We start from the raw sequence: 15,079 nt of genomic DNA on the forward strand, positions 1-15,079 counted from the left end.
AGAACCAGGAGGATAGGAATGATCTTCCACAAAGGGGGATTTTGTGTGAAAAAGTGCTTATGTGTGGGTTTCTTGACAGGTTAAAGGGCTAAGACATGAACGGTGTGCCTAGATTGGAGAAGAGTACTGTTCAGTACAGTGAGGACTGGGGAGGAAGTAAAGGAATAGGTTGTGCATGTCCTTGTAAACAATGCTAAGAAGTTTATATACTTTCAGTGGCTTCTCATTGCTCTTAAAGAAGAGAGTAGAGGGCTGGGGTTGCTGCTCAATGGTAGAGTGCTCACCTAGCACATGTGAGGCCCTGGGTTTGATCCTTATCACCACATAAAAATAAATAAATAAAATAAAGGTATTGTGTCCATCTATAACTAAAAAATATTTTTTAAAAAAGTAAAAGAATAAGGAAAGTATATGGTATTATCAGACTCTTCTTTCTTTCTGAAGATCTAACTGCATTGTGAAGAGTGGAGGTGTAGACCATTTTGGTGGCTCAGATGAGGATGGTTCTATTTTAGAAAGTGGTTCACAAACTTTAGTATGCATCAGAATCACCAGGAGAGCTTGTTCAAAAAGAGGTAGTTGGGCTTCACTAACAAAGTTTGATTCGGTAGCTATGGGTCGGGCCCAAGTGATGTTTATTCTGTTGGTCCAGGGACCACACTTTGAGAATCAGTGGTGTAGAGTGTAGAGTGTTGGTTGTAGTGATAGGAAGAAGATTAATTCTTTACTAATATGAGTACAGTGTTATAAATTTCTCTCTGAACATACTTTAGCTGTATTACACAATTTTGCTTTGCTATGTTTTCATTTTCGTTAAATTCAAAATGTTTTCTAATTTCTCTTGTGATTTTTATAACTTACAAATTATTAAGAGTGTTGTTTAGTTTCCAAAATTTGAGCATTTTCCAGACATCCTGTGTTACTGATTTCTAATTCTGTTATGGTTTTAAAATACTTTGTTTGGATTTACTTTCTTAATTGATTAACATTCATTTTATGCCTCAGAATCTATCCAAATCCTAATAATAAATGTTCTGTGTGTTCTTGAAAATGTTGTGCATATAGGCTGAAGCTGCAGAATGGAGTGTTATGTAAATGTCAGTGAAGCAAGTTGGAAGATGGTGTTGTTCCAGTCTTTTTTGCCCTTATCAAGTTTCATTTTACTTCTGTTTTTGAGATGGTTGTCAAAATATGCAGCTTGGACTGTGGATCTTGATCCGTTCAGTTCTCTCAAATTTGGTTTCATGTAATTTGAAGCTCTATAATTAAGTTCATACACATTGAGACTTCTTAGATACTTTTGATGAATTCATTCCTTTTTCATTATGAAATGAACCTCTTTGTTTCTAGAAAAGTTCCTTCTGTGAAATCTGTTTTATCTGACACCATGTAGTCATTGCAGCTAATTTTTTTACTAGTGTCATTGTGGTATATCTTTATTCTTAACCATTTTGTGTATTTATATTTAAAGGAGGATTATTTTAGGCAGGCTTGCACTTTTATTCAACCTGATAATCCCTGCCTTTTAATAGACCATTTATGTTTTATGTGGCTGTTCATGTGGTTGGGTTTAAATCAGCCCTATCTCCATTTTCTGTTTGTCCTAATCACTTTTTCTCTTCCTGACTTCTTTTGGATCAGAGTATATTCTATTATTACACCTAATCTCTTTTGCTCTTTAAAAATTTGTTTTCTTTAAAAAAAAAATGGTTTACACTGTTACACATATCATTAGCTTACCAGAGTTCACCTTCAAATGACATTATGCCATTTCATGGATAGCCTAAGAGTCTTACAACCATATATTTGTATTTCCTTCTTCCAAGCCTATACGCTCTTGTTGTCTTATATTTTTCTCCTGTAAATTTTATATACCCTACAGTATGTTGTTACTGTTTTCACCTGAAGAAGTGGATATTAGTCTCATTTCTGTACTACAATAAAATTCTTTTGGCCGGGTTGTTTATAAACAAAACAGGTTTATTTAACCCAGTCCTGGAGGCTGAAAGTCAGCATTGTTCAATCCCACCTTTTCAGCCTTTGATAAATGTCCCTTGTGGCTAGATCACAACATGGCACAGAAGCAGAAAGGGAAATGACTGTGGAAGAGAGCACTCATGTGGAGTAAGTTTACTTTCTAACAACTCTTGTGAGAACTAACTCTGATTTCCTTTGAGAATTAGATTAATCCTTTCACCCCTGGGGCATTGGCCCCAGTGACACAATTAACCTCCCACTGGGCTCTGATGCTTGCATGAGGTTTCTGCACCTCAACACTGCCACTCTAATGGAAAATAAATTTTGTTTACACAAATTTACCATTCCTGGTGCTCTTTATTCCAGATTCCCATCTGAAATCATTTTCTTCTATCTGGAGAACTTCCTTGAGCATTTCCAGTAGTGCTGGCCTGCTGAAGATTAATTCACTTAGCTTTGCCCTTATATGTCTGAAAGTCTTCATTTCATTTTTCTCATTCAAAAATATTTTCCATGAATATGAATTATTTCAGATTGGACCATGTTTTTCTTTTAGTACTTTAAAGATGTCTTCTAGTTTATAGTTTCTAAAGTTAAGTCTGCCATCATTCTTATTTTTGATCCTGTCTGTGATGTATCTTTTTTCTTTTCCTCATCACTGGTCAAAGTTTGGATTATAAAGGATCATACATACAATGGCTGCCTCAATTCTTTCTCTGCCTGGGGTTTGTTGAACATCTTTCGGTTTTCTTCACTCTTGGACCCTTTTAGCCATTATTTGCTCAAATATGTTTCTGGCTCCTTCTGTGATTTAAATCACATATATTTTATCCCACAAGTCATTGATATTCTGCTCATGTTTGTTTACTTCTTTTCTCTTTGTTTCATTTTGGGTAGCACTGTTTCCATATTTTCAAGGTCATAGACAATTTCTTGAATACTGCTAATCTGTTATTAATCCCAACCAGTATAGTGTTTATAAATTATATTTGTCACCTGCAGAAGTTCAGTTAGTTTTCTTTGTACCTCTAACACTTTTCTTCATCTTGTTATGTGTTTTTTTTTTAATTTCTTGAACTTATGGAGTATATTTAAAATACCTACATTAGCATTCACATGTGCTAATTTCATAATTTTATAATTAGTGTGTTATTTCTTTATCTGTTCCTATTTATTGATTTTTCTCATTGTGGGTCATATTTTCCTGTTTTTTTCCATGCCTGGTAATTTTGGATGGGACACCAGATTTTGTGAATTTACCTTGTTGCAGGCTGCATTTTTTGTGATGCTTTAAAATGTTTTGAATGCTGTTAACCTGTTCAGAAATAATTTTGATCCTTTCAAGTCTTGATTTTAAGCATTGTTAGCCTTTAGTCTAGGATACTGTATCTCAACTAGGGATGATTTTGCTCCAGAGGATGTTTAGTAATATATGAAGACTTTTTTTTTTAATTGTCACACTTAGAGGTGCTATTTTAGGCACCTAGTGGATAGTGGTCAATGTGATAAACATTCTACAGTGTGTAGGACAGCCCCCGGAAACAAAGGATTATCTGTCCCAAATTTTAATGGTGGCAAGATTGAAAAGCCTGTTCTAGGGTTAATTTGACACATGTAATGAAGCAATCCAGTGCCCACTTGAGGACTGTAAAACACCTCATGTGTTGGAGGACCTACCATCTGGATGGTGGGAACATAAAGTATAACCAGTCCTGCACGGCCTATAGAGGTTCCTCACCTAGTCCTTTCCCGGCTTTGGGATGTTCATGCCCTGTTCAGCAGATCAATATTCATGCACAGATGTGAGCCAAGCCGTGGAGTGCCCTGGTGTGCGTGTGCTCCCTTGTAGCTTGTCTCCTCCCTCCCCAGACAGCTCTTCTGTCTCTCCAGCAGTCTCATGTACTCTGCTCCAGAAGTTGCAGCCACCTTGGGCTCCCTGAATGCTAAACTCCATCTCCTTGATCAGTATTTCCACACCCTCTTGAGTCCCCCTTCCTATCATGTAGCCAGGAAACTCCAGGTGGCAAGCCTGAGCAGACTTTTTAGCACCTTTTGTCTTCTCTTCTTCTAGGATTCACTGTCATCCCGCACTTTCTCTCATCCCATGTCTTAAAATCATTTCATATATTTTTGTCTTAAGCTGTTTTATAGTGAGAGGGTAAATCTGGTTCCTGTTACTTCATCAAGGTGAGAAAAGGAAATCCCAGATTTATTCTTACTACATGTATTTGTCCAGTTTCTATGTGCTAAGTGCTGGATAAAGTTCTGAACAAGACCAGCAGAGATCTCTCTTCAAGTTTGTGTTTGTGGAAGAGAAAAACAAAATAGAAATCATATGGCAGTGGCAGGTTCTCCGTTAATTAAAGTAGATGATGTAATGATTTGGGGGGACAGGGACTGTTTTAGGTTGAGGAGACAGGGAAACTTGTTTAAGAAGCAGTACATAAGCCGTGGATGAAGTTGAGACATCTAGGGTATCGTTTCTGACTAAAAACAGTGTAGATGAGGAACTATAGAGAGAATATCAAATAATAAGAAGAAGCAGCAGCCTGCAGCTTAACTGTGAGAAATTCCAATTTACTATCCAATTAGAAGAGGATGACTCCAAGAAGAAAAGGCACAGTAGTATGCTTGGTCCCAAAGGCCAAAAGAAGAGTTTCATGAAAAAGGGAAGGTATCTTGTCTTTTTGGATCACCATAACAAATAGCCAGACTGCATGGCTTACACAACAGAAATTTCTTTATTCACAGTCCAAAATAAAGGTCTGGCAGGGTCGAGTCTGGTAATGGTTCTCTTCCTGATTTGCAGAATAGCTCTGCCACACACAGAAGTGTCCTCCAAAGCCATCAGATAAGAGACCTACACTTATGACTTTAAGGTAAATTAAAGGCCCTGTCTCCAAAAACAGTCACACTGGGAGTTACAGCTTCAACCTAGGCATTTGGAGGGGCAGAGAGGACACAAACTTAGATAAAATTGTAACAGTAGTGATGTTGCCAGGGAAGCAAGTTGACAACTAAGGATTTATTGAAGTGAGGATCACTGGTGGTTTTAGTAAGTGCTATTTTCATTATAAGAAACTACTGGAAGCCAGATATGGATAGCTTAAGGAATAAGGAGGTAGGAAATAGTGGTAGCAAGTACTGGATAAACATTGAAGTAATACAGCTCCTGAAGTGTCCACTTGAGGGAAATGAAAGATTAAGGAGTCTCTAGTTGAGGAACTTGCCTTTCTTTAAACATTATGGTGAAGATCCAGTTAAAAAGAGGTGGTCTATTATTTATTTTCCCAACAATGCTAAATTACAAACTACCCCCACAACTCACCCTTTTAAAATAAATAGTCATTTATTTTACTTGTGAATCTGATTGGCAGATCAGGCCAGGAGTTGGTTTGAGCTGTGCTTCCTCATGTCTATGTTAGCTAGCTATCAGCTGGGACAAGTCACATCCATCCAGATTTGCCCAAGCAAATTCTCAGGCTCCAGCCAACCTCCCACTGGCTAGAGCTCATTCAATGGGACAGGCACAGTGGGAATTCACTGCAAAACTACAGGTAGAGAGGGTGAAGTTAGGATGGGTGAGGAATTGCTATACAGATGGTATGTCAGAAAAAGTGAAAGTATTACGATTATTCTTAAATTCCTAAGAAGGCAAATAGGAACCTGTCCAAAACATTCTCAATCACAGCTGCTACTGTTGGTTGACATCTTTTAAAATCACCAACTTGCTAATGGCTTTAATTTTACAATACTAAAATTCTCTTTTTTAAATAAAGGTAGCTGAATTGTATTTATATATTTATTGGGTATTTGAATGTCTATCATAATGTACTGCTTGAGATACAGTTTTGTTTGTTGCACTAATTTAATACACAAGTTCACTGACAAATTCTGGAAAAGTTTTTTCCTACATAGCCAAGGATCATGTTTAATTATACAGCAGTGCAGACTGCTCATTTGATTTCTAAAAGTGATTTTTTGTCCTTGATCTGATTATGACTTTCTTTCAACTAAAAACCCAGGTAAAACTGTCATATCACTTAATTGTTACCATTTCTCAGTAGAAAACTATTCTTTCCATTCTGAATGTTTTCTTATGAATTCCTGATTACCATGCTATCATATCACTTATTTTTAAGCACATACTGTATGTGGTGTACCAATTTTTGTGTTCCCTTTATATTTAGAGAATTTTAGTGTTAAGTACTTTTACCTAAAACTGGTTACAGAAAGTTACAAATCTAGTCTTATCACAGTTCTGGAGGTTCAAGAATCTGATGCCTGATTGGTTTCTAGTGAGGGCCTTATGGTGGACAGCAAAACACAGTGGGAGCATGTGCAAGAGAGAGCAAGAGCGAGGGCAGAGGAGGAAGAGGACAAGAGGAAGAAAGACTTACAGGTTGCCAATAGAGAAAAAAGATTTATTCAAATGTCTGACCTCATGGCCACCCTAGCCAACCATGTTTTCCTGTGTAGATCCTATGGTTCTTTACATTTTACCTACTTTAAGCCCAGAGATTGAAAATGAAATGATTATGACTACACATTAAATCATTGTATTATCTGCAAAAATAATATGAAATAGCCTAACATGGTGGATATTAGAGAACCAAATCCTACACATATTCATTTTATCCCCAATAAAAACTTGCACCATTTGATTTTTTTCTTATTAATAGTACAAACATAACTCCCTTGCAGAGTATCCTGTCAGTGGGATGCTATTAAATAGCATGTGTACTGTTACATACGTCAGTGGTTTTCATGGACTCGTCTAATAGTCACATTAGCCTTAAGTGGCGACTTTGTCTTCGCTCTCCGATTAAATTGAAGTCTCTGAAGATTAAGGAATGTGTACTCAGCTGGATTCAGGATCAGAACTCAAGCTCTGCAAATTCTCCCTCTAGCCAATTTAATAACATCCTCATCCCTAAAAACCTGTTTCAAATGTTTCCCATTGGCCTCCCTGCTCTGCCAGAATCAACTTTTCCCTTCTCTGCAGTTTCTTAGTCTGTCCTTATATCTATTGCATGCTGTTTTTTCACACTGGGTGGTTTATGAATACCTTTTCTCTTCCTCCGTACCAAGCTGCAAACCCTTGGAGACAAACATCATTACACATTTTTATATTCCTAATATTTAAGTTAGGTCTTGGTTAAGGATTTGAGGGAATCATGTTTGCAGTCATTATGGACATGATGAACACATTCTAGGTCTTCATAGGACTGAAGAGCTTTGTGGCATGTGCCTGTATCTAAGCCTTGTAGGACTTAGGAGCCATCAAAATACAGCAGACCAATAACCCTTTTATAACTTCTTACTGCATCATAAGCAGGGGAATGCATTTGTCTACTTGATGAAGGTTCTCTTATCTAGTTGTGTGCATTTAAGAACCTCACCATTTGGTAGATTTTTTGGAGACACTGATCTGCAGAATAGAGCTGGGCTATGACAGCTATTCAGTAATTTTCCACTGTGTTAACATTTAGAACTGTTTCCAGAGGAAGTAAACTAGTCATAAGAATTTGGAACTACTTAACAAGAAATACAATCATAACCCTAACCAAAAAACACAGAAAAGGCATACAAATGGCTGCTAAACATAAAAGTAATTTCATGCTAAACATGAAAGTATTCCTCATAATAGAAATTTGACAGTCTTTAACTTATATGAGTGTGAGGGAAGAATATTTTGACACATTGTTGGTCAGTAGAAAATGGTGCAGTCTATGAAATAGCCCTGTTCACCCATCTCTTTTGGTTTCCAATTTTGGTCACCCAAATTTAATCACAATCTAAAAATATTAAATGGAATATTCCAGAAATGAACAACTTATTTAAAATTGCATGCTGTTCTGAGCAGCATGATAAAATCTAATGCCATCTTACTCTGTCCTATCCAGAGAATGAACCATCCCTGTCTAGTGTATACACACTGTATATACTCCCTGCCCATTTGTCACTGAGTAGCCCTCACCATTAAAGTGTATGTTGTAATAATACTATGATTAGTTATTATAAATTTCTTATTGTGCTTAATAAACTATCATAAGTATGTATATATAGGGAGAACTGTATATAGAAGGTTCAGTACTATCATGGTTTGAGGTATCCACTGAAGGTTCTGGAATGTGTCTCTTGTGAATAAAGCAACTACTATATCAAATATTTAAATCACAATTTGATCCAGCTCTTCCCACTATTAGATATCAACTCCATAGATATACTTGCACATGTTATTAAACAAATAGTAATGTACTGTTGCTATTTTAAGCAAAGAATTAAAACAGCTGAAAAGTCTGTGAATTCAGGACTGATGAAATTCCAGAGAATTCTGTGTAGTTGTTAAAAGCTCAAGTATTTATTATGCAGATTTGAAATATCCAAAATATATTTTTATTTTAAAAAGCAAGATAACAGATTAATACATAGAATTGTATAGGAGGAAGGACATAGTTGAAACAATATGTATATATTTCAACGTGAAGAAACTAGAAGAAAATGGTTAATAATTGCCCTCAAACAGGGACTAAGAACAGTGACAGACTTTTTTCATTGTATAACATTTTGTACTGATTGATTTTTTTATGTAGAGTTGATAACATTTTGCAAACATTGTTTTAAAACATGCATAAGACCAAAAACATTGTTTAAAAATTGTACCAAGAAAAATTGATTGTCATATTTGACTTGGTACCAGTTTGTGTCATCATACCACAAATTTGGTAGTTTAATAGTTAAACTAGGAAAATTTTAATTGCCAATTAAGTAGATCAATAATACACACCCAGTAACTTAAGGATATTTGAATTAAACACATCAATCTGCATATTAATAGTAACATTTAGTTACTTCAAAACTCATTTTCTCCAAATGTATACTTTTGTGCAACACTAGGATTTTTGTACCCAAATTTATAGTACCACCACTCTAAAAACAGCATTCTGACAGACACACCTTTGTCAAAATTAATAGCAAATGAAACATATACTTTATGAGCATGATGTGTTCTATGCTTTCATTTTCTTTTTTTCAAGTTTAGTACTTAATATGCTTAACTGCCAACCTATCGTAATACATTTTGGTAACTTGCCATGAGTTCTCAAGAAGGTGTACTTCAAACACTTTTGCTTAAAAAAACAAAAAAATATGCAGACTAGCAAGAGCCAGTGTAACTTTTTTCAAAAATCAACATTTCTGACATGAATGAATATAATGTATTTTAGATCTCTTTGATCATGTAACAATTTAAAATATGTTCCTATTCATATTAGTTTTAACTTTTGTTTTAAAACTTTCGCTATTTATTTTTATGAGGAATAAGCTAACTTATAGTCTGTCATTTTGCATAGTATCTATTTAAACAAATTGACACTCTGTCATTCAGTGGAACTACTTGCCCGGGGAGATTCTAGTGAGGAGAGCAGCAGTGTAAAGCCATGACATATCAGACTTGGGTTACTGAATAGCAAAATTAGTCACATGAGATTGCAAGGAGGAATCAGAAAAATGTTACTGGAGTCTACATATTACCATTACCCAACTCTGCCAAATGCTTACACATTAGCCACTTCAGTATCCTCCACTAATAGAATCATAGATGTATAGCTATAATTGAGAAAGCTTAAAAGAACCAGTCAAATGAGTTCTTTCCCTTGCAGCATGACTACGAGCTCTAATGAGGCTGATAAATCATCATAGAAAAAGTCCTGTTTTGAGGATAAGAGTATAAAGCTGTCAAGTTTGTCTGGTGACCAACAAGTCTACATTATGCTGCAGAATAGTTTATAAGCCTATATGTAAGATTGGGGATCACATGAGCATTATGCAGAGCCGATGAGGCACCCTTTGGACTTGCAAGGTTCTGTAAGAGTAGTGCTATTCAGACATTTCATTATGATTTCTATGTTTATTGATTTTGGTTGTTATGGAGCAACTACTGTGTATTCAGCAGTGTGTTTATTTTCAGAGATAAAAATGTTATCCTTCTTTCCTTCACATCTGCAAGGGCTATTCAGACACAAAGATAGTGGAGAACCTAGAATAGTTTACAAAAAAGTGCAGTATTATTGATGATTAAATTCAGAGATGACAGGAGATTTGGGTCAGGTGTAAAAGCAAGGGTAAGTTTTGGCTAAAGAGAGTAGAGGGCAAGGCTTCTGAGGAGGGAACAACACTCAAAAATGGGTGGGAATGTGCCCATGACCTTGTGGAATAAGGGAATAATGAAGAGATGACCAACCTAACATCCAAATAAACCAGTTTCTCCATCAACATAAAACCTCTTTGAAAGAGGTGACCAGAGTATCCTTTGATGTGACATGCACTGGTCACCAGATAGGCTTGACAACTTTACACTCTTATGTCATCAAAAAAAAAAAAAAGAGTATTTTTCTACTGATGATTTATCAGCCTTATTAGAGCTATAGTCAAGCTGCAAGGGAAAGAACAAGATTGGTATTTCCCATTTCAGGCTGGTGACAGTATGTCCTCAGGCATGTTTCTTGAAGACTTTCATGGTTTAAGTATACACACCTTACTTGTTAAAATTCAAATGAAATAATGCATGTGAATGTGCTTAGAGAACACAGTAGGCATTCAACAAATATTAATTCCTTTTATCAAAGTGGCTGTGATCCTGATTAAAATTAAAGGACTGAATCTTGCCAGGTTAAATAATGTCTTTTCTGATATATACTGATATAATCCATATATGCAGTGGCTGTTTTTGACCAGTGTTATCTGAGTGAACTCATTACCCAATTCGTACAAGCACAGTTCATTGTATTCAGTTCAGTAAGAAGGAAGTAAAACTTATATATACTTCTGGAATAATAAATGCTTTACCTACTCTTTTAGAGACCTTAACAATAATACTATTGAACTTTCTTTTACAAGGTTGTTGTATAGAATTAAAGAAAAAACTAAAATGCCTTACACTTTTTTTTTTTCCAGCATGCTACAAGTGAAAACTGATGAGAAACTGAATTTATCTGATGGGAATACAGCAAGTTGCCCTTTGAGCCCCGTTAAGATGTGCCTTAATCGTCCCATTGAGTGGAACCTGAATTTGACAGCAGCATCTCTAGCAAGCTGTACAGTTCATAACCAAAATCCCAAAAGTGAAGAAAAATAGATTGTAGTTCTCATTTTGTACATCATTATTATTTCTGCTAAACAATTAGCAGTTATCAATTGATCTTGAAATATTTCCAGTCCTGTGATTTGTCTTTATATTGTCATTAGCATTAATCATTTTTATTATATTCTTTGTATGATGTTTTTTTACATGTTTTACACCTGACCATTGTGGAATTTTGCAGTACAAACAATTTTGATGTTTCTCTTTTTAATGGTATTTTGTGAATTTTTTATGCCCTAAGTTTAAATACATAATTGTCCCCAATTTCTGTGCACAGTTTTAATATATAATACTTCATGTAATTTAGAAAACTAGTATTGTAAAGATTTGTGATGCTGACCTGGCCCATGGAAGTTGTATAATAGGTGGATACCAACTACCTCGAAGCAAACTGGCAAAAGAAAAGGCAAAGGTATCTTTTGGAAGTAAATCTCTCAAAGTTATATATGTACAGAAAAAAATGATTGATCCCTAGTTTATCATCAGATAGCATGTTTCCATTCGTAAAAAGACTTTGAATTGATCAGTTTTCATTCTCTATTTTAAAACAGTAGCCTGTGGGCTGTGAGAGAAATGGCACAATTGCATGTTAACCTTCAGCAAATCTGTGCCTTTGGGTAGACAAAAATACTATTTGGTCTGAGTTACCAATTTTGAATGAAAAATGGTAAGTTTATTTATACCTGTTGGTTTTATTGTATTTTAGCCATTAATTTTAAAATTTAAAGGGATATCATTTAATAATGGACCGCGTTAATTATACTAGTACAAATATACTGTTAGCAATGGCTAAGTGATTTTGTCTAAAATTTGAATAGTAAGAACACTAAAGGTTTGGTGCTTAAATTTATTTTTCCCATGCCAGAGAATGCAAGCTGTGGTATGGTCTGTATCCAAACATGGCTCCTTTCCTTTTGGATAGCCTAACCATGTGTAAATGGGATTTTAGTTTATTTTGTGTCTAAAAGACTTCCTTATAACATAATTTATGTACCATTATCAGTCCTCCTTCCTTTCTACCAAAAAAGTTACTTTTTAAGTGACAGGGATTTAACTAAAGACATAACTCAAAAAGAATTTGAAGCACAGGAAAAGACACAGAGCCAACAAAATGAATAACATCTGTTTTTTATTGATTTGCATCGTCATATCTCCTTTTCCTTTTGTTTAGTAAGCATTCTTGCTTTCTGAGTTCTATAAAGCACATGTTTATATAGAATATAGCAACCTGGTTCTAAAACCCAGCAATATTACTTCACCTCCATCATAAAACATCACCTTAATAACCTCTGACAAATAAAATTAAAGAAGCACAATTACTAAAACAGATCCATGTTAGAACATTTCTGCTCTAAGTAACATAATTATCAGAGAATGAGAAAAGGTGTTGGGTGTTGCAGAAAGGAGGACTAATTTCATATGGTGCAAGTTTCATACATCGGGCAAATGTCAGTTTCAAAAGATAAATGAAATTGACAGGGAAGAAAGCTCATGAATTAGTAATCAAAGAGGACTTCCTGTCAATGCTTCTCTCAGTAGTGGTAGTGGTGGTGGTGGTGGTGGTGGTGGTGGTGGTGGTAGTAGTAGTAGTAGTAGTAGTAGTAACAGTATTAAAAATTTTTTTGCCAAAAAGCAGCTGTAAAATTTCTATGTAGACATCTCTCTAACCCATAAACACAAATGGGCTCCCACATGCAAATACTTTAGGAGGGGAGATTACCCTGCAGGTAGCATAAGAAAATGTTCTTAGTGAAGGAGTCACAAAATAAGATTGTCAAATAAGTATTTAACTTGGAAGACGAGCACTTTGATTCATTACACTGGTCCTCCTTAGAAGCTCCTTTCTGGCTACTTTGTGGTAATTCATTTGTCCTTGAAATGCCACCTGTTAAGTGTGTGCTGAAGCATTCTCACCAAGTGTTGTTGGACCTGCTCTCTCTAATCTTCTCAAGTGCAAGCTCCTACTCAGCTATACTTACAAGTTTTCTATAATGCCATAATAGCACAAGAATTGCCTGGGGAGCCTATTTAAAAAGCAGATTCCTAGGCCCACCTCAGATTCTGATAAAACCAATCTATTTGGCTAATGCCAGCAATCTTTGTATCCCACCAAAGGTACAGGCCAAAGCACAACAAAAGTTTTCAGAAAGACATCTGGCTTTTTCTGATTTTGACACAAGGACAACTTTATTAAAGCAAAAATGAACATAACTTTAAAAGGAGTCCACCTCCATCATCTCTCCTAACTTACATCTTTATTGAGAAACGGTGCAAGGTTTAGTTTACTTTTTTCCAGGGCTGCTGTTTTGGCTTGTCTTGGTAATCTCATCCTCATTTCTGATTCTGGTTCTGGAATTTCATGATCACTAAACAGACGTTGAAAATATACCAATTTAGATATAAGCTTTAAAACCAACTTATTTATAAATAAAACATTTTTGTTTCTGACATTATATCAGTGTGTATTTGATAGCCTGATTCCATTAACTAAGTTTAAAACTAAAATCTCAAAATACCAGCCAAAAACACTAGCTATTCAGCTAAGTGGACTGTGGAAAACCTAGCCAATTTTTTATATATTACTGAAACCCAGTGTTATAACAGGAAAACAAAACATCAAACTTTTGTAGCAAAGTTTATAATTAAACAGGGACCATAACAAACTATCCAAAAGAGGGGTTTTTAGAACTAAAGAAGTGGAAAAAGAACTAAGTTCTTTTGATTATGTAAATTATTAAGGCAACCCCCTCCCACACACAAGTATAACCAAGATTTAATATGCATGTAGTGAAAATACACACAACTTTACAATGAATAAATAGATGAATGCAAGACAGCTACAAACGTTTAGCTCCAACAAGGGCTTAACTGACAAAACTCCAAAACCAAATACTATTACACAAACCATTAGTATATTCAATTATAGGCAGAATTATTCTATCACTATAAATGTAAAGAACCTAAATGAAGAGTTTTCACTATCAAAAAGGAGTCATACATACAGGGTCATGCAATTACAAAAATATGTGGAAATATAAATTGAGAGAACACATTAAAGATGACTACCTAATAACTGTACAGGCTATGCCAACTAATAGGCAAAAGCACACAAGCCATAGTCAAATGCTCTTGATAATGGAATTTTAGACTATGTATCAAAGTCATAGCTATTTATAGTTTTTACTACATTGTTATATATACTGAGTCTCTCACAGAATTTTTTTCTACTTCTAGACAAAAAAATTTAAAAATAACAAGAAACATAGGCCTCTTCACATATTTCCAGACATACATGACATACCTTTCAGAGTCAGTCTCAGTAATCTGGCGTCTCCTGTTGGTCCTAGTTGAATCTGACACTTTTCTCCGTCCTTAAAGAAAATATAATTATCAAAATTTATTATCAATTGTTTAATGTTTTTAAAATGTTGTTTCTGGGCTATCTGAATCCTTTATTTTCAACACACAATCTTCTAACATATTTCTTTCTTATTCCCAGCCACTTTGATGTCAATTATCAATATATCATGAAGAAAGAACCCGTGAACCCAAGCAAGATTAAAATTTATATTAATTTCTTTTGTTAAGTACTGATAAAGAACAATGGGAATTAATACAAAGTAAGTTAAAAAAGAGACAAAATTTAATTTGGGGAGAAGCAGGTGAAAACAATCTTAAATTTTAAAAATAACTATTATAGCTGTAACACAATCCATATGGGTAGATTAATGAAAATTAAGGTTAGAAAGACAGGTGATGTCCATGAAGAGACCTTAAAAAGAGAGAAATGTCATTTCATTTCAGAGATGGGGTCTCACAAATGTTGCCCAGGCTGGTCTCAAACTCTGGACTCAAATGATCCTCCTACCTTCACCTCCTGTGTAGCTTGGTACTACAGGCATATGCCCCTATACCCAGCTTGAAATAGAACTTTAATGGCTTCTTACAAAATATTTA

At 35.1% G+C, this 15,079-nt stretch overlaps 2 protein-coding genes across 7 annotated transcripts in view; one reads left to right on the forward strand and one right to left on the reverse strand.

Moving 5' to 3' along the window:
• Positions 1 to 13,575, forward strand: part of Lcorl (ligand dependent nuclear receptor corepressor like) — a 149,884-nt gene extending 136,309 nt beyond the window's left edge. For 2 of the 5 annotated variants that reach the window (XM_046423861.2, XM_046423867.2), the window contains one exon: positions 10,936 to 11,084. In XM_046423861.2, coding sequence (XP_046279817.1) covers positions 10,936 to 10,949 — 14 coding nt within the window. In that variant the 3' untranslated portion in view covers positions 10,950 to 11,084. Of the gene's footprint in view, positions 1 to 10,935 lie in introns of all 5 variants that reach the window. The other 3 variants (XM_046423860.2, XM_046423862.2, XM_046423866.2) reach the window with 2 other exon arrangements.
• Ncapg (non-SMC condensin I complex subunit G) overlaps positions 13,282 to 15,079 on the reverse strand; it is a 35,950-nt gene continuing 34,152 nt past the window's right edge. For both annotated transcript variants that reach the window (XM_046423871.2, XM_046423872.2), the window contains exons 20-21: positions 14,424 to 14,493; positions 13,282 to 13,488 (exon numbers count right to left, since the gene is read on the reverse strand). In XM_046423871.2, the coding sequence (XP_046279827.1) occupies positions 13,365 to 13,488; positions 14,424 to 14,493 (194 nt within the window). In that variant the 3' untranslated portion in view covers positions 13,282 to 13,364. The remainder of the gene's footprint in view (positions 13,489 to 14,423; positions 14,494 to 15,079) is intronic.

This window comes from Marmota monax, unplaced genomic scaffold (genome assembly GCF_021218885.2).
Source record: "Marmota monax isolate L192 unplaced genomic scaffold, Marmota_monax_Labrador192_F-V1.1 WCK01_AAM20220418_F8-fsc00009, whole genome shotgun sequence".
NCBI lineage: Eukaryota > Metazoa > Chordata > Mammalia > Rodentia > Sciuridae > Marmota > Marmota monax.